Genomic DNA, 18,307 nt, shown 5'->3' with positions numbered 1-18,307 from the left:
ATTGGAGGCCAGCCCTCGTGCAGGCTGCCTTTGGGTCAAGTGCCCATCTTCGGTCAGACAGCTGGTCAGTCCGTTGGTCGTGTGCCACACCCTTGGCCATCTACATGGCCCTGGCAGCAGGGCCACGATTGGGGCTGGCTGGTTTAGAAAGGGCGTGAGCATCCCAGGCTTTTTATATGATAACTTCTGTTCTTGTTTCTCTTGGTCTTCATTTGCTTTAAAATCTATTTAGACATCACTAGTCATTTTATTCTATGCCTACAACAAACAAACATATGTTTGGGCATGGATAGACTTATAATTGCGCCCACAGATGGTGGAAGGATAAAGATGGAAGTGTTATGAACTCTGTGAAAGAGATCTTCATTTTAACGCTCAACCGATTATTTTCTTGTTTTCCTCTATTGACACCAAATGGAACGGTTTTATATCCTGAGGTCCCTACATAACTACGGAGGTGGAGTGGTTTGGGTGAGGGACAGAGCCCTGAGTCCTTCAGCCTTTGCTCCCCTCTGGCTCAGTAGAGCACAGCTTGAAAATTCCCAGTGTATTTCACGGTTCATGGTTCCATGTGGTAAGCACAACGCAGAATCAGAAGAGAATCCTATTGATGTGGAAAAGTTGCAGGATCATAGTGACACGCTTTTAGTATCATCCAGGTGTGACAGAGTTCATGGACCCTGCATCATGGTATATATTACTTTATGTACAGAGCATAATAATGTGGCATGTGTACTATACCTCATATGTATTGCCTGTATGCATCATTATACCTCCCTGTGAAAGTAGTGAAAGTACTATATGTTCTAGTACATGAGAGATTATCCTAGTCCTCTGAACCAACCGATGGTGACTCTACTATAGAACAGAACAAAGTAGATCCCTTAGTTACTTTTAAAGATTCTGTTTCATCTTTAAAAAATGAGCTGAGGGGCTTCCCTTGTGGCCCTGTGGTTAGTACACTGTGCTTTCACCGTTGAAGGCCTGAGTTCAGTCTCTGGTAGGGGAACTAAGATCCCACAAGTTTACATGGCACAGCAGGGGAAAAAAAATAAGCTGAATTATAGAAAGACAATCCTGAGCTCATGGGTCAGATGACTGATTTGGCATCATTGCTTAGATACGAAATGAACTAAACAAGCACCCAGAATAAAATTTCCACATAGTTTTTGGCAAAGAAAATAAGCAAAAAAGGAGAACAGGTTTAGCAAAACAGTAAAGAGGTTACTAAAGTCATAGTAATTTAAAAAAAAAAGTGCTTTTTGGGTACCAGTTCCATCAGTCCCCATCTGTGGGCCTTGGTCAAGTCCCTTGTCCCTTGGCCCTCAGGGACTTGGTTTCCTCATCTGTAAAATGGGGATAACAAATCTACCTTGCTGACCTCAGAAAGTTTCCATGATAATTAGCAACATGCTAAGTTGCTTTGGTCATCTCTGACTCTGAGACCCCATGGACTGTAGCCCGCCAGGCTTCTCTGTCCATGGGATTCTCCAGGCAAGAATATTGGAGTGGATTGCCATGCCCTCCTCCAGGGGATCTCCCCATCCAGGAAAACTGTCCTGCATTGGCAGGAGGGTTCTTTACCACTAGTACCACCTGGAAATACTGCATGCAAATAGAAAAAAAAAAAAATGTGTTTTGCTGTTCTTTAGCACTGCTCTACTTTTGAAAATCAATATGATGTGAGAGGAAGCATGGGAAAGTATTTAATACTGCAGGGCACACATTATAAACTCACTTTTTAGAAAGTTATAGCTATTTGAGAAAAACGTTTTAATATTCAGATCTTAGAGAAAAGTTTATCTTTAAAATCTTAAACTATAGAGATTTCCTTGGTGGTTCAGTGGTTAAGACTTCACTTGCCAACGCAGGAGTGTGGGTTCAATCCCTGATTGGGAAACTAAGATTTCATATGCCTCAGTACTAAAAAAAAAATCAAAACAGAAGCAATATTGTAACAAATTTGATAAAGACTTTAAAATACTTTTTTAAAAGTTAATTAGCATACATTTAAAAAACAAAAAACTTAGCCTGTCAGACCGTCCTGAAATTTTTCTCACTGTGCGTAGTATCTGATGAGTCTAGTTTCTTTTCAGATTTTGTGACATCAGAGACATGACTCAATCTGTTATTCTAGTATCTCTTATTAACGAAACTTCGTAATAAGCAAACCTAGCTCTATAAAATATGGCTTCATTAGTTTCAAAACTCAATAGAACCAATTCAACACCCAATGTAACCAGTTTCTGTGACTGGGTTTTTGGGAAGGGTCTACAGTGGATGAGTGACATTCTAGTCTTGTTTATACCCCCAATTATAGATGTCAGCTGCTGTAATTAGTAGTTAGCAGATGAGTTTTTCAAATACTTCTGAGTAATTGAAGCTGCAGAAATGCATACGTGTTTTAAACACTTACATTTAATGTATTTTCATGGATCCTTTATCCATCACCCAACTGTGGTAGCTATGTTTTCACCCATACTATTTCTGTCTCAGAGTATTTGTTCTGAGCCATGCCTTATGTATATTAATAGAGGAGAAAATCATCATTTACATGTATTGTATTAAATATTAGGAAAGCAGAGGAGTCATTGGAAATGCAGGACAAATTCTGTTTTGATTGCTTCAATTGAAACTTTCATATTTTAATGGAAAAGCAATTTTGTAAAGTTGGGGAGATTTCTGTGAAATATTGTGATTTCTCTTAAAGTAGGTCCTTACATAAACCTACCAGCTTTCATCCCTGCACTTCACTCAGCTCATTCAGTCTCTTTCTAACATGATAATAGCAGCTGCTCAAGCCTCAGATATGCTGTCTTTTTATTTTGTTTCTTTTGGCTTTGCCCATTTGTGGCTTTCCACAATAGTTCCGACCACTAGTTGTTGTACTGGTTTTTCACAAAAGCGGTGTGAGGTTACTTCTGGTGTTTCTGTACATTAGTTTGGTTAAAGTATCTTCATGTCTGGCTGGATCTTCGCTTTGGTGTAGGAAGCACCCAGAAGACGTATCGAGCAGCTTCCCTAGGTAGATCCTTTAGGCACACTGGTATCTTAGATAAGAATATTTTTCAAGGGAGCTTCTAAAGCAGTTTTTTGAATGTTGTTAAAAATTAACATGCTTTTTTAAAGATGGTGTTTGTACTATAATACGTATTTGAAAGATGGATAAATGACACCAGTCATATAAGCAAGTATTAACGTTTGACTCAAGTCAGATTTGTGGATTGATGGTTAAAGTTTAAAGGACATGAGTATAGAGGGCATATTTACAGCACAGCCTCTGCCTTTGGGCTTTTTTTCCTTTTCCTGACCTTCCATTAGGATGCCTCAGCAGGTAAATGCATCTCCATCTGCAATGCAGGAGGCCCAAGTTCAATCCCTGGGTTGGGAAGATCCTCTGGAGGAGGAAATGGCAACCCACTCCAGTATTCTTGCCTGGGAAATCCCATGGGCAGAGGAGCCTGGCGGGCTACAGTTTATGGGGTCCCAAAAGAGTCGGACACAACTGAGCAACTATTACTCTCCGATATAATCACCACAATTATCGTCCCCTTTGTATAAGAACATTCAAGCAAGTGTAGAAGTGTTTCAGTGTGCTGCCTTGCTTACTTCTTGGGATTAACAGAGACTAATAATGTTATGAATTATTTTTTTTCTCTCTTGGTTTTTGAGATGCCTACTGGAAATAGTAGCATTGTCTTCAAAACTCAGATGAGTAAACAGGCTGAGTTAAACCTATAATGATAGAGAAAATAAATTTTCCACTTTGAGTTGAATCTGTGTAAGTAAAAATAATACTTTGGGAGTCCAGTGGTTAAGACTCTTTTGCTCCCAATGCAAGGGACACAGGTTTGATCCTGGTTGGGGGACTAATATCCTGCATACCCTGTGGTACATTGAAAAAAAAAATGAATAAAAAGCGATTTAAAATAAAATAATAATCATGTGTGGACTTTTCAAAAAGTATTGCGTCTGCTTCTTTGAAGCTTGACACCTCGTATGACTGACTGCCTTGACCATATTTGGAATGATCTACTTTTGAAACAACATTCAGTTGCTTTTTGTTTCTACCTCTTCAAAGACAAACACAAAATTATAACGTTGATCAGATTGAACACCACTATCAGATTAAGCTTTAAGAGATCGACAGTTCATCAAAACAGATTAAAGGGTCTCCCAGTGATAGAATATACCTGCGGATAGGTCTGAGGTCTTGAAGCCGAAGGAAGAAAATGTAATTTAGAAGCTCCCAGTTTACTGGAGGAGGTAGAAAAGTAAACACATTATCATAATTAGCACAGAAAGGCACTGTGGTTGAGGCAAGCTCTTGGCACTGTGAGCTCCCTCCTCTGAGGCAAGTCTGAGAGGAGGAATGGCAATTAAACGATGCTAGAGGATCTTCTAGTTAGAATCAACGGCGTACCGGGGAACACAGGACTGGCTTGGGTGGGAGGGAGGAAGTTAAGAATGCAGGAAGGCACGCCAAAGGCCTGGCAGGTGCTGGCTCCTGGCGGCTCTAATAGAACTGCTAATGAGCTTGGGCTTTATTCTGAGAACGCAACTGAAAGGTTTTATGGAGGTAAGGAACACACTCTGATTAGCCTCTCGAAAGTTCATTCTAAGATTTAAGGCTATGATAGGGAAAAAATGGTATTTTTTTAATGTACAGTGTTATACAATCATACTGCTTCTTCAGCATCTTCTTTGAAGAGTGTTTTGCCAGGTTTTCAAAACCCAGGGTTCTAGAAGCCTTACGTTAGAGATGATCAGACAGGAAGGCATTAATAGGAGTCCCTTTTGTGGTTCTCGTTGCTGCCTCCAGTCAGGGACCTAGAGTGATTTTTTTACAAGCTGGGAGGGCACTTGAAGTATAGACGGAGGTCATTTAGCCATACGATATGAGTTCATCATTTTCTGAAAAACAAACCAGGTAAGTAAATAAAGTGCACGTTAAAAATGGAAGGAAGACCTTCAGACTTCAGATTTTGTCATTTTCTTGGCTGAATGAAAACAAACTATTGTCATTATAAATAGAAATTAAAATTGATATAGGGAGATCAGAAAGAAAGTGAAATCTATAGAAACTCCTAAGAGATCTACTTCAGCAAGTGAAGAGAGAGGAAACAAAGCAGATGCCTGGTAGGTTGGAGAAGCTAAATTCCATTTTTGAACATGTAGTGTGAAAGAACAGAACCTCCATTTCGGAGGTAGGTTTGTCAGTATGCAAATAAGGATCCTGGAGTACATCTGAATCAGAGGTTAAGATTTGCCAAATTGTGTTACCAATGAGGGAGCCGATCACATGATCCAGAGATTGACAGTCTTGGATGAGATTGTTCTAATCTATAAGGGTTACAGTGCAATGGGGATTTCACCAGTAGTCAGTACTGTTTGCTAAACAAAATGTGTCATGTCACTTTCTTTGTTCAAAACTAATCTAGCTAAAGCCCACTTCTGATTGCCTTGGATTTAAAGGCTGAGGCTCAGATGAGTTATTATTAACCCTCAGAATTTGAGAATAGTGTGTTCTCACATTAAATCAGATAATCAGTGGTTCGGAATCTAGACATCTAATCCTTACAAAATGGCATTACAGGGAGCCACTGAGTATCCAGGGGAAATGAACACTGGTCTTGGTTTTGACTTTGGATTTGCAGACATTGTAGCATTGCTTCTCTAGAAGGTTGCTTTCAGGAGATGAAGGAGTAGTCGGCTTAAGGTTTTTAAAACACCTCCATCAAATTAAGAAAGTAGGCCTTGGTACTTTCCTATGAGACACCAGACTTCAAAGAAAAGATGTACTTGCTGCCTCACTGTGGGGTTTTATCATTTTTTTCTTCTATCCAATTTTCTAAGACATGTTAGGGGAAAAACTAACATGGCCACGTATTTTTCCTCCATTCCTCCAAATAAAGATAACAACTAACTAGGTGGTTATGTCACTAAAACCCTACCTTCTTTTATAACAGTTTGCTTATGACATTGTTGCATGCACCTTTCTGGTTCCTGTGGTTTTAAGCATAAATGATATGCAGTAGCAAGACTGAAATGGTCTGCACAAAGTTTGTTTATGTTTTTGAGATGTAATGTTTCTGCTCAGGGCTCTGTTGCTTTTTTACAGAATCCATTTTTTTTCTAATTAAAAAAATAACATTATATTAAGAGAGTCTTCTTTTTACCAATTAGGTCAAAGTCCTAAAATTTTAAGACCCAAACCCCATGGTTTAGAGCGAACTGATTCACAAACCATAGGTGACTTTGCTACAAGAAGAAAGGGTATGTACTTTAGCACCGCATGCTGGATGGGGTGTTGGGAATTTATTTATTCTGTGATTTTTTTTTTTTCCTTTAAAAGTAAGGAAGAGTCTTAAATTCTATTGCTGTTGGAAATAAAACTCACCAGCATTACTTTCTAAAGTGAATGCTTCCCATAATATACAATGAGTCTATTTGTTATGCCATTAACAGCAGCATGTTAAATATTTGATCATGTATGATGTTCAGTCTTGTCCTTTTGCATTATTCTTTTAACCTTTTAGACATCAGTACAGTGGTTTCTTTAAGCTTGTGAACTGCTAGTGAGTTCCAACTGTCTCCTGTATTTATGTATATATTCTTTTCTGAGACGATATACAGTCATCTCCATGGATTCACTATTTTATGCCATTACTTAGAATTTGATAGCTAAACTGCTATTTGTCTTTGGGCTTTAAAAAAGTGAAACATCGGAGTTAAAGAAATGCTTTCAGTAAGCATAATTTTCTGTACATGTCCATCTTAAGAGTATAGATGAACAAAATTATTTTAACTCAAACTGAAATCAGTGTAGCCTTCAGAAAAACACATTGAATTTTTTGTATTTGTGTTGACAAGAATACTTTGGCCTCATTGAATCTACATAATCCTTTAAAATGGCTACCTATTTTATAGTTTGAAGGTAATTATAACTTGGTGTTTCAAAATACATACATATGGACAAAGGCTGGAGAAGGGATACCGAGGAAAAAATGAAAATTTTTTCTTTAGAGTGTTAGGATGAAATGTAACTATAAAATGTTTACCTAGTATTTTTAAATAGTCTCCTAAATTATAATGAATATTAACAGATAATATTGTTGTAGTTCTTTTGCTCATTTTCTGAATTCCTGAAATCTGAGTCTTACTTTGAGGGCAAAGAGCTCTGTGGTATATACTAGCAGAGTAATTAATTCTTGCAGTAATTGATTGCAGTAATGGGGTAAGTTAGTGAAGACCTCTTACAAATAAAGCTAATAAGAATATGAGCATTTGTTTTTACTTAATTTAATAGAGGACATTGTTGGTTAAAGGAAGCTAAAAATTTGAGGTAGTTGTTTAATTTTATGGCCTTTCTCAGATCTGAGTTTGAGTATAAAGATGTAATTATTGCTTTATTCTATTTGGTTCCAGACTGGACCCGAATTAATTTCAAAAATTTAATCCTTGATTCCTTTTTCAGTTTTTGGTTTTAGAAAAGTGTTGTGTTTATTGCTTTCTAAACATCATTGTGTATGTAAAGTTGTACAGCTCATGCTTCAGTGTGGATAATGAGGAACATTTTTACATAGAAAATTAAACCTCTGTGTTTGACGATATAACATTAGTACAAAAAGTAAAATAAGGAAATAACGAAAATTATAAATCAAATAACTATGAAGGAATTGTGCCACATTACTCTTTCTTGTTCTCATTAAGTTCATAGTCATAAAATATTTACTTCAATTAAGAAGCAACATGTAATAATAAAGCTTTATTTAGACTTTCAGTAAACAGTCAGGAAATTATCTAATTTAGCTTTTGTCACTAATTTTTTTAGCTGTGTAACCTTGGAGAAATCACATAACATCCGTGAACTTCTTTTCACGTGAAAACTAGCCACTCCTAGGCATACTCTGGCACTAGTAGCGGTGTAGAAGGAAGGTCATGTTTTCCAAATTTCTATGTACTAAATCTCATTTTCTCTGTCTTGTTTCAGTCAAGCCAGCACCTTTAGAAATAAAACCTTTGCCAGAATGGGAAGAATTGCAAGCCCCAGTTAGATCTCCCATCACTAGGAGTTTTGCTCGAGAGTAAGTCTTTGTGTAAAATACATAGCTCAATTGTTATTTATAATGGAAAGTACCTAAAACAAGTGGTTCCCAAAGGTTGGTGTGGGGAACCCCCCCCTTTTGGGTTTCTGTGAAGTCAAAGCTATTTTCATTAATATACTAAGATGTCATTTGCTTTTCCACTCCTTCTCTCATGAGTCTACACTGGCGTTTTCCAGAGGTGGCTAATACTGGGTGAAATCATTGTGGCAGCTAATAGAGTATGCCTTTGTGTATGCTTGTGTTTAATTTTTTTTCTATTACTTGTAATATGGTGAATATCAATAGATATCACCCTATAAACAAAAGTTCCTTGAGGTTCTCAATGATTTTTTAAGAGTGTGAAAGGTTCATGAGGCTAGAAATTTCTGAGAACTACTGATCTGGAAACTATGGTAGTTTCTTGTGAGGATTATTTAATAAAGATTCATTTAAATGTATATGTGGAAATAAAAAGAATGTATACAGTTACTAACCTGTGTTGACGTGTTCATATTTAATATGTATGAACAAGTTTTTTTTAAAATAGGAATTCTTAAATCTTCCTTTTTAAAGCTGTGACTTTCTATTTATCCCCCATGTCACTTGCAATACTTTTTTTTTTTCTTTTTCTTTTTTTTTTTTTTTTTGCTCTGTACAAGGCTATTAAATGCTCAGAAACATCCCTTTATGGGGAGGTGTGAGTTCAGTCCCTAAGTTGGGAAGATCCCTTGGAGGAGGGCATGGCAACCCACTCCAGTATGCTTGCCCTAGAGAATCCCATGGACGGAGGAGCCTGGTGGGCCGCAGTCCAGAGGGTCGCAAAGAGTCGCACATGGCTGAAACGACTTAGCACAGCACAGCATCCCTTTACAGAAGCAGACTTGCAGATGTAGAGAATAAACCAGTGGGTACGAGACAGGATGGGGGATAGGAACAGGGAAAGGAAGTAGGAGGTACAAACTACTGGGTATAACATAGGCTCAAGGATGTGCCGTACGACATGGAGAATATAGCCAATATTTTGTAATAACTGTAAATGGAAAGTAATCTTTCAGAGTATTTTTTAAAATATCTGTGTTTTTCTTTAAATATCTGTTTACAAATAGCTATAAATACTAGATGTGTGTTTGAACGTCTGCAATAAAGTGTACTATAATAAATATGTATAGTAAGTGATTATAAGCTTACATATTTCTGGGAAGAACATGCCCTCTCTCTTATTCTCGCTGTGGAAGCTAGCTGAGAACCCTTAGTCAAGCTGTGTGTTTGTGATGATCCTCTCTGCCATCAGCTCCTCCAGGTTTCCCCTGTCTCCCCGGCCGGATTCTGTGCACAGCACGACGTCAAGCAGTGACTCGCATGACAGTGAGGAGAATTACGTTCCCATGAACCCCAACCTATCCAGTGAAGACTCCGTAAGTAGCGTCTCCTCTTAACATCTGTCTTCCTCAGCAGCCCTTCTGAGTCATTCGCGTTCAACCTTTCTTCCAGTTCATGCATGTTACCCATCTACCTTTATTTACTTCAGGAAAAAGGACAACTTTTTTTTTTTTTTGCTCTGTATATATTTTAATTAATTTCATACTGGAGAGTGACGAATTTGAATAAGAAGTTAAGGAGACTTTTTTTAAAATGCTTTTGAAAAAAAAAAATAAAATAAAAATGCTTTTGAAAAGCAGATCATAAAGTCTAAAACTAATATCGGGTCAGAGGGTAATGCTATATCTATAAAGTAGATATGTTAGATAAAAATGATAAAAAAATTTTCCAGTTATATTTCTTTTTATATGTACTTGACGTTTGAAACCATTCAAGAAAATGCTTTATACTGGAAGCATTTTATGACACATTTCTCCAGACTAACATCAGGGTGCTCAGGGTGCTTTGCGTATTCATTTACACAAAGATTTGAAGTCAAGCATTCATGAAATGAACCCTTAATGTTCATTAAGGGTTGAAAATTAAGTTATGAAATTCACTTAATTAAGCACTGTAATTCAAGTTATGGTACATCATTACTAAAGACATATATATTATTTGTAACTAACAAAAATGTTTAATACTTGTATGTAGGTTTTTCAAGAATTTTAGAAAAACAAAGCACTACTTTTTTTTTTTTTGGCCATGACAAATGGCACGTGGGATTTTAGTTTCCTAAGGAACCAAACGCTTGCTCCCTGCGATGGAAGTGCAAAGTCTTAACCACTGAACCACCAGGGAAGTCCCAACTTTTTTTTTTTTTTCTTTTAATTCACAGAACACTTCACAATAACTCCTAGAATCTTAGGGTTTTTCTAAACTCTTTTGGGAAAACACTGTGTTAAAAACTAGAAGGCAGACACAGGCTGTTCCCAGTTGAGATTAGATAGAAAGCAAACAGACTTTTTTGTCAGGACATAGATTTTAACAATACTTAAGGATGAAAAAAATTCCAGTTCTGTTAATTATTAGACAGAGTACAGTTTAACTAGCAATCCTGAGAAATTCACTTTAGGAACAACTTACTTAAATGTGTATATCACATGAACTCAAGGGTTCGTTCATAGCCTGCAATGCTGTGAATAAATCTGTATGTTTTCAGTTAGGGAAATTCCAGGTATGAGCTCTGTTGTTGCATTTGAATACAAAATTTCACATACTCCCACACACAGTCCAGCTTGGTTTTTCATATGAGCATGAGATATGGAGTCATTTAGAGAAAAATATTTGTTTTTCATGAATCAGATAAAAGCAGGGTTGGTGGGGGGAAGAATAGCTATTTATACTAACTGAGCAGTAATATTTGCTTGCATTTTTTGTGCCCGGCTTTTTTAATGTTTCATTAGCAGCAGTTGATCAGTTTTGTTTAAAAACCTACTCCTGCAAATAGGTCCACTGCATTCAGTGATGCAGATCGTATGCTGCATACACGTGCCATGCGCAGTATGTAGTATATACAGCAAACCACACACACACACACTGAATTTGAGTATATGCAACCCAGGCCATGTCCTGCTCCCTAGGCTGTGGGTCCTGGGGCAGAACTTTGTCGCCCCAGAAAGGAGCACCTTTTCCTGATTCATAAAAATATTTCACACAGGCTGTCAGCAGCTCCGTTTACTAGTGAGTGAATAAACTCAGTGTTTTCGTAGCAATCATCCTTTCCCTGAATCACGTTTCACTCTGTTTAAACCCAAAAGAAGTGGAGTAGCAGTATGAAAGAATCAACAGAAGCAGATTTATGCAGCTTTCCAATTGTGTTGTTCATTCAAACAAGTATAAAAGTGTCAAGTCGATTACATCATTATGGTTTTCTTCAAAAGTATCAGCTAACGTGAACAATGGTATCTATGTGATAGAGGGTACAAGGTGAAAGCCCCTAGTAAGTATGTAGCGTCACCTAGGAGAAGTCAGGGACCTTCTTGGTTAAGATGAAAAGCAGCAAGGCCTGGGAACAAATCATTTATTGGAGCATGTTTGAAGACTGTCACAGTCAGAGTAGAGGGTGTATGCAGGGATATAAATTCCCATCATCCTTCCCTTTCGTTTAGCGTTGATCGTCACGTTCCTAATAACCTATTTCTTTTCTTCATTTCTCTGCCTCAGGCTGTTTTCTTCTTGTTGTCTACTGCTTCCTCTGTCTTCCGTTTTTCTTTTTCTTTTCTTGGACAGTAGTCCTTCTATTGTACAGCCCCTGTTAGGGACAGAAAGATACGGCTAAGGGAAGACAGAAGCAAGTGGTAAAAATTCCAGATGGTTGGGAAATAGTCTTTGCCAATAGAGTCAGTATTCATAGCCTTTAGTTACCATTCTTTAGCATGAAAGCCTTTAAATGTAGAACTTTAAGAGAAAATTTTAATTTAAGAAGATGTGAGCTCAGGTCCTTTCCACCATCTTGGTCAATCCCTAAAAACAAACAAAATTAATCAGAAAACATGGACTATAAGGATCCTATAGTTAAAGAATGTAACTGAGTTCGGATAGCATGGAGAAGGAAATGACAACCCACTCCATTGTTCTTGCCTGGAGAATCCCAGGGACGGGGGAGCCTGGTAGGAGGCCGTCTATGGGGTCACACAGAGTCAGACACGACTGAAGTGACTTAACAGCAGCAGCAGCAGCAGCATTGAGGTAGAACTATTCCAGCTAACTCTGGCTTGATGTCCCAGTCTCGGAACCAAGTTTTACTCTTCAAACTATTTTTAGCTCGCTTTACCTAAGCTATTTTTTTTTTTTTTGGTTGTTGTGGTTGTTAGTTTATTTATTTTCGGCTGCGCTGGGCCCTCGTTCTGCACGTGGGCTCTCTCTAGTTGCAAGCATGGGCTTCTCATTGTGGCGGCTTTTCTTGCTGTGCAGCATGGGCTCTAGGGTACATGGGCTTCAGTAGCTGAGGTATGCGGGCTCAGTAGTTGCAGCGCATGGGCTTCATTGCCCCAGGGCATGTGGAATCCTCCCAGACCAGAGATCGAATTCATGTCCCCTGCATTGGCAGGCAGACTCCCAGCCACCGGACCACCAGGGAAGTCCCAAAGCTATGTTTTAATCAATTTTTAAAATATTCCTTATCTTTCCCCATCCTAAAATACTATTTTCTATGGAGACATTTCTTCAAGCTATGTTCTCCTAAAATTAATATTTAGGCTTATATAGATGGCAGACAAGGAAAAGAGCAGTGTGTCTCATGAATGTTTGACAGTTCACTTTACTGTATTGTACTTTCAGAATCTTTTTGGCAGTAATAGTCTTGATGGAGGAAACAGCCCAATGGTCAAGCCCAAAGGAGACAAACAAGTGGAATACCTAGATCTAGATTTAGATTCTGGGAAATCTACACCACCGCGTAAGGTAAGTGAAACCTCTTTCTGTAAATGTACTTAACTCATGTATGAAACCTGAAGATCTGCCTCCTTTGAGGGAATTCTATTAGTATGTTTAATTTAAATTTAGAAAAGTCTATTACTTAATGCCTTTTTATAAATCACAAACAGGTATGCAGATTATTTTTTCATGTCTAATGGCATGGAAGTTACATACTTTATACTGTCTAAGGGAATATCATTAAAATGCTTCCTTAGAAAATTCTGAAGTTCCACAGTTAATCATGGTCTTCACTCTCTTTCTAATGTTAGTTTACTCAAATTACTCGCTTACTGACTTTGTCCAAAAGTTTTAAGTTTTTTGTTGGTGTTGTTATACTCACAAATTAGATGCTATTATTAGTTGTATTCTTATGATATCATGGAGGAGGAAATGGGAACTCATTCCAGTATCCTTACCTGGAGAATTCCATGAACAGGGGAGCCTGGGGGGCTGCAGTCCATGGGGTCGCAGAGAGTCGGACATAGCAACTACCACACACACACATTCTTATTATACAAACACTGTTTATTTACACTTTCCTGCATTAGGAGCACGGAGTCTTAGCCACTGGATCATGAGGGAAGTCCCTAATTCTTAAATATAAGAATTCTAAAATTAGTGGAAAAGCAGAGTACAGTTAGGATAGCAGCAGTATCATTAAATTACAGTAGTTTGTGTTATTTTTTTGGTGAACCAGTAGAATTTCAGAAGGTATTCACAGTGTGTATGTGCTGATGTTTTTAGACTGGAGTTCACGCAGAAGCACTCCTTCTTCTGCAGGAACTTATGGGATTTTTTTCCTTTGCTTTTCAGCAAAAGAGCAGCGGCTCAGGCAGCAGTGTAGCCGACGAGAGAGTGGACTATGTGGTGGTTGACCAACAGAAGACCCTTGCTCTGAAAAGCACCCGGGAAGCCTGGACCGATGGGAGGCAATCCACAGAGTCTGAAACACCAGCCAAGAATGTGAAATGAAAAGACTGCTGTAATGTATCTGAACAAAAGAGGACTGAACTGTAAAGAGAAATCCTGCTCGACCCGAGATAACTTGACCCTTCTACTCTAGGTAGATCCTCAACTAAGTAGAGTCAAAGTCGGAGGACCTTTCAGGCTTCATCAAGCTGTCAAGACTGTAAATGGTGCTTTGTGGTATCTGAACAATTCATCACATGTAAATAATGTGGGAAAATACTATTGTTTGGTTCCCAGAGAAACATTTGTTCTGTAGTTAACACACTTGTAGTATTACTGTATTTATGCACTTTTTCATTTGAAGCGTTGGTTTGGGTATTCCCAAATGGACCTTAACATGATTCTGTTGGGAGTTCTTGTTTTTCCTCGCGCTACTCTTAAGAACGATGCTGAGTAAACTAAGCTACTTTCCCACTGAGAAATTGCTCTTTCACCTGCAGGATAACAACGTGGCATGAGAATAACATTCACAATCTGCCATTCTACCTGAAACTTCACGGGGTAATCGTTAGCTTAAAATACAAAATGGAGTTGGACTCATCATTCGGTGCCTTTCAAAGTGCTGAATATCGTGTCCATACTGGTGTCAGGACTTAGTTCTCTGGTTCATGGACATTTGGTTTTCAATCGTGAAACCTTGTTATGTGTTGTTAATTACAGTGTTTTTGGTTCATTGAGTGAAGATTCTGCCGGGTGGGATCTTTCACCTTGGAAAGAGTGAATAATGACACTATCGAGTAAGCGTATAAATCACTGATGGCATGCGGTGAGGATGTGCTGTCACACTTGTTACCATGTATTAAAATTTATGTTATTTGCAAAGTGTAGATTATACAGCTAATCAGGTACGTACCAGGCACTCATGTGCTAATACACTGATCAGGTTTATACAAGGAGCTTTAGTTGTGTTCTTGTTAATCCTCTAATGTTGTTGGTTTCCAGTTTGGAATTAATGACACAGTTGATATTCACTGTTAGTTATAGCAACATACTGTGACTTTTAATTAGACAGTCATGCAGATTTATTGCTCTAAGAATGAAATTCTGTCTTTTGACACCATAGTGCCCTTTGTATGGTTTTTTAAAAAACTTTACTTAATATTCTTCTTGGCCTTATCCTATTTAAATCCCTATGCAATTAATGTTTTATATCTGCGTTGTTTTTTTAAATAGATGTTATATAAGTGATTCTCATATGTAGCACCTATTGCTTTTCCAGTAAAAAAAAAAATTAACGATTTTGTACTGTGATTTATATTCACTGCCCCAATTCAAGAAATAGTGGAGCCTTGCTGTAATGTGAAATCTTATAGCCATCGACTTCTTCCAACTAGATTTCTGAAACCACCAGAGGTATCATATAATTCTGTCTCACCTATAACATGGTCCTGTGACATGGATATCAAGACCACACATTATATATAGTGAGGCTATAATTTATCTGTCTTGGCTTTGCAATGTAATTTAGAAAGCAGATATAGATGTTGGTTTGATTGGGTTTTAAGTACGTTATACAATCTCTTATGTACTGATTTGAGACTTACTAACAGTTTTTGAAGGGGGCATAGAGATCGGAGAGCCTACAGCTCAGTCACGTTCCCCCACCCCACTTCAGACCTCTAACTGTTGCCTGAGAACACAGATGTGCCCTGATTTCCGGCCCCTTGGCCACTGTATTGTGCCTGACTTATGTAATGCGTTTATGTCCCCTCCATGAACTAAAAAAACGTTCATAACAAGATGAATTGTAGACGAATAACATTTGATGCTTTTAAATGTTTGCTTATTTTTAAACAGAAACTAAACCCAGAACTGAATTTTGAGGTGGGTTTTTAAATAAAAAAAGATTGTTTGAGTTTGGTGTGTGCAAGCTGTTTTATAATGAAACCACAAAATAAAGTAAAAAATCATTGAAATGTTCTTGAACTATCAAAACATACAACACAGTTTTTAGTGTGAGGATACTTACTTGTGTTGCTTGGAGGATAAACATACTTTGAGTTTTAGAACATAACAATAGATATGTGACTAATTCAAAGTTAGAAATATTGTTTTAAAAGTGACCTATCAGAAAAGCGTAAGGCAATTATGAATTTTTTAGTGGAATTTCTCAGTATTTTAGAAGTTATCATTTTTGAAGACCTACAATACTAATTTGTAGAAATTTTCCCATTAGGCTGAGTAATTTAAGAATTGAAATGTATTAGGCAGTTTGTTAAAGTAATTCACATTAAACACTGGATTAACAAATTAAATGGAAAGACAGTCTCTTACAGAGCAGTATCTCCCAAACATTTTTTAGTGCTAGAATCTTTTTTAAGTAAACTTTGTATAAGCCCAATACATAAAGCTTGAAAAGTCCATTTAATCAGTGTAATCGTATCTTGAGCCCACATTTGTCTACTTGTCTTAGTCCATTACTAAGAATCTAACATTGATTTCTAAGTAACACAAATGTGAAGTTGAGATTATAGTTGGTGAAGCCTCAGCTGCCAGTCTGTTTCTTTGCCTTGTTATTTGAGTACTATCAAGAGAATTTTGATTCATGCAAATGTAAGTAAGTAAAATAATAGGGTTTAAACGCACATTACAGGAGATTCTTTAACTAGAGATAGTTATAGTCGTATTCCCAGTTTATACAAAAGTAAATTATCCTGGTAGTAGAAATTTATACATACGCAGTCTCCAGTGTGGCAGAGTTTTTAGTAAGTTTTTAAACTATGCACTTTTATAAAAACATAATTTGAATCAAACATTTTTAATACCTGTATGTGTATATACATATATATGTAAATACATATATGTGAGCATGCTCAAGTTGTGTCTGACTCTTTGCAACTCCATGGACTGTAGCCCCGCCAGACTCCTCTGTCCATGGAATTTTCCAGGCAAGAATACTGGAGTGGATTGCCATTTCCTTCTCCAGGGTATCTACCTGACCCAGGGTTCAAACCCATGTCTCTTGTGCCTCCTGCATTGAAGGCAGATTCTTTACCGTTAAGCCATTGGGAAAACAGACCCCTTCATACCCTTAATCACCTACAAGAAGCTGAGTTTTGGGCAGACCTGTGTTGAACACCGCTTGTTAACCACGTAACAGTTGAGTTATAAATCAGAAGTCTTTTTCTACCACGTTTATGCTCTCTCCCTTCTAGTCTTTCTTTTGAAAAACTGTACAATTTCATGAAAGGTTGAATACCAGTGTGCAATGCCACTTTAAAAAATCAAAATTTGAACTTGAATAATTTAAGCTACTTAACCCACAGGAGATATCACTCAGTAAGCTATGAAAATGGTTTTTATCTACATGCTATATCTTTTCATCTTTATTTTTCATCAATACTGTATAAGCCACTGTGAACATTTTAGAGACTTCTATATAGGTACTATGAGTGTGTGTATGTATATATAGCATTGTATTTAATCATAGACTAATTTGATACAGAAATACTGCCATGCGTGTACATTAATGTCATAAGTCATAATTCCCTCTGAACTCTTTATATTTAATTCATGGGAGCTTATAATCTTCATATTCATAAACTCAGTCAAACTGGAAATTGAACCCCAGTGTTTGTTTTTCTACTAGTGGGAAGTTGTCTGCATTCCCCTTCTAGCAAAAACAGTATTTTTAATGTTTTGTTTAGCTTTTAACTATTTTATGCCTGTACACTATACCTTAGGCATATGCTTCAGTTCGGTTCAGTTCAGTCGCTCAGTCGTGTCCGACTCTTTGCGACCCCATAAATCACAGCACGCCTGGCCTCTCTGTCCATCACCAACTCCCGGAGTTCTTTGATACTCCCAAAAACCCTTAGTGCCTCTTTATTTGACTCATTGAAAGTATCAGTGTTAGTATTTCAAGTGAATTATCTTTTTTAAAATGTGTTAGCCTTAAAACTTTTAGAAACAACAATGTGGGCCAATTCTTTTTATTCCCATCTTTGGGTCATTGTGGTTGGTCTTACCCTCCATTGTTAGATAAGCAGTCAGCTTTTTAACAAGACTGACATAACATAACCAAACCAAGTGGCTCCAGAGAGAGAGGGTCATACTCCAGAAAAACAATAACATCTCCTTTATGTAAATCTGTACATAATTTAAAATACTAGCAACTGTGAGATGAAAAGCCATGGTGCAAATGAATATTTTAGACATCATGGACTTGTGATGATGAAAAATCACTTGTCAGGTTTTGAGATGATTGGTTTTAATCTGATAAATATGTTTATATATTACTGCAACTTGAAATAATTCATCCTCCATAGATTTATCTTTCTTTAGATTCACTATAATATATATTATGAGCTTCAGCAGTCTGTTTCATCAAGGGATTAACCTAGCTTCTTGCTTCCTTTACTAAAAAGACATGATTTGTGTGAGTTCTTGTAACCTAAATCAATTGTTGATAA

At 37.4% G+C, this 18,307-nt stretch overlaps 1 protein-coding gene across 7 annotated transcripts in view; it reads left to right on the top strand.

Annotated features, from left to right (window-relative positions):
• The window catches only part of GAB1 (GRB2 associated binding protein 1), a 123,394-nt gene extending 107,644 nt beyond the window's left edge, over positions 1-15,750 (top strand). For 5 of the 7 annotated variants that reach the window (XM_055405482.2, XM_055405481.2, XM_055405487.2 and 2 more), the window contains 5 exons: positions 6,187-6,276; positions 7,994-8,087; positions 9,379-9,502; positions 12,789-12,911; positions 13,740-15,750. In XM_055405482.2, the coding sequence (XP_055261457.2) occupies positions 6,187-6,276; positions 7,994-8,087; positions 9,379-9,502; positions 12,789-12,911; positions 13,740-13,898 (590 nt within the window). In that variant the 3' untranslated portion in view covers positions 13,899-15,750. The remainder of the gene's footprint in view (positions 1-6,186; positions 6,277-7,993; positions 8,088-9,378; positions 9,503-12,788; positions 12,912-13,739) is intronic. The other 2 variants (XM_055405484.2, XM_055405483.2) reach the window with 1 other exon arrangement.
• The last annotated feature ends 2,557 nt before the right edge of the window (positions 15,751-18,307 follow it).

This window comes from Moschus berezovskii, chromosome 19 (assembly GCF_049115385.1).
Source record: "Moschus berezovskii isolate FMDL1 chromosome 19, NW_MosBer_1.0, whole genome shotgun sequence".
NCBI classification, from domain to species: domain Eukaryota; kingdom Metazoa; phylum Chordata; class Mammalia; order Artiodactyla; family Moschidae; genus Moschus; species Moschus berezovskii.
The sequence above is the reverse complement of the archived record's forward strand: the minus strand, read 5'-3'. Positions and strand labels throughout refer to the sequence as shown.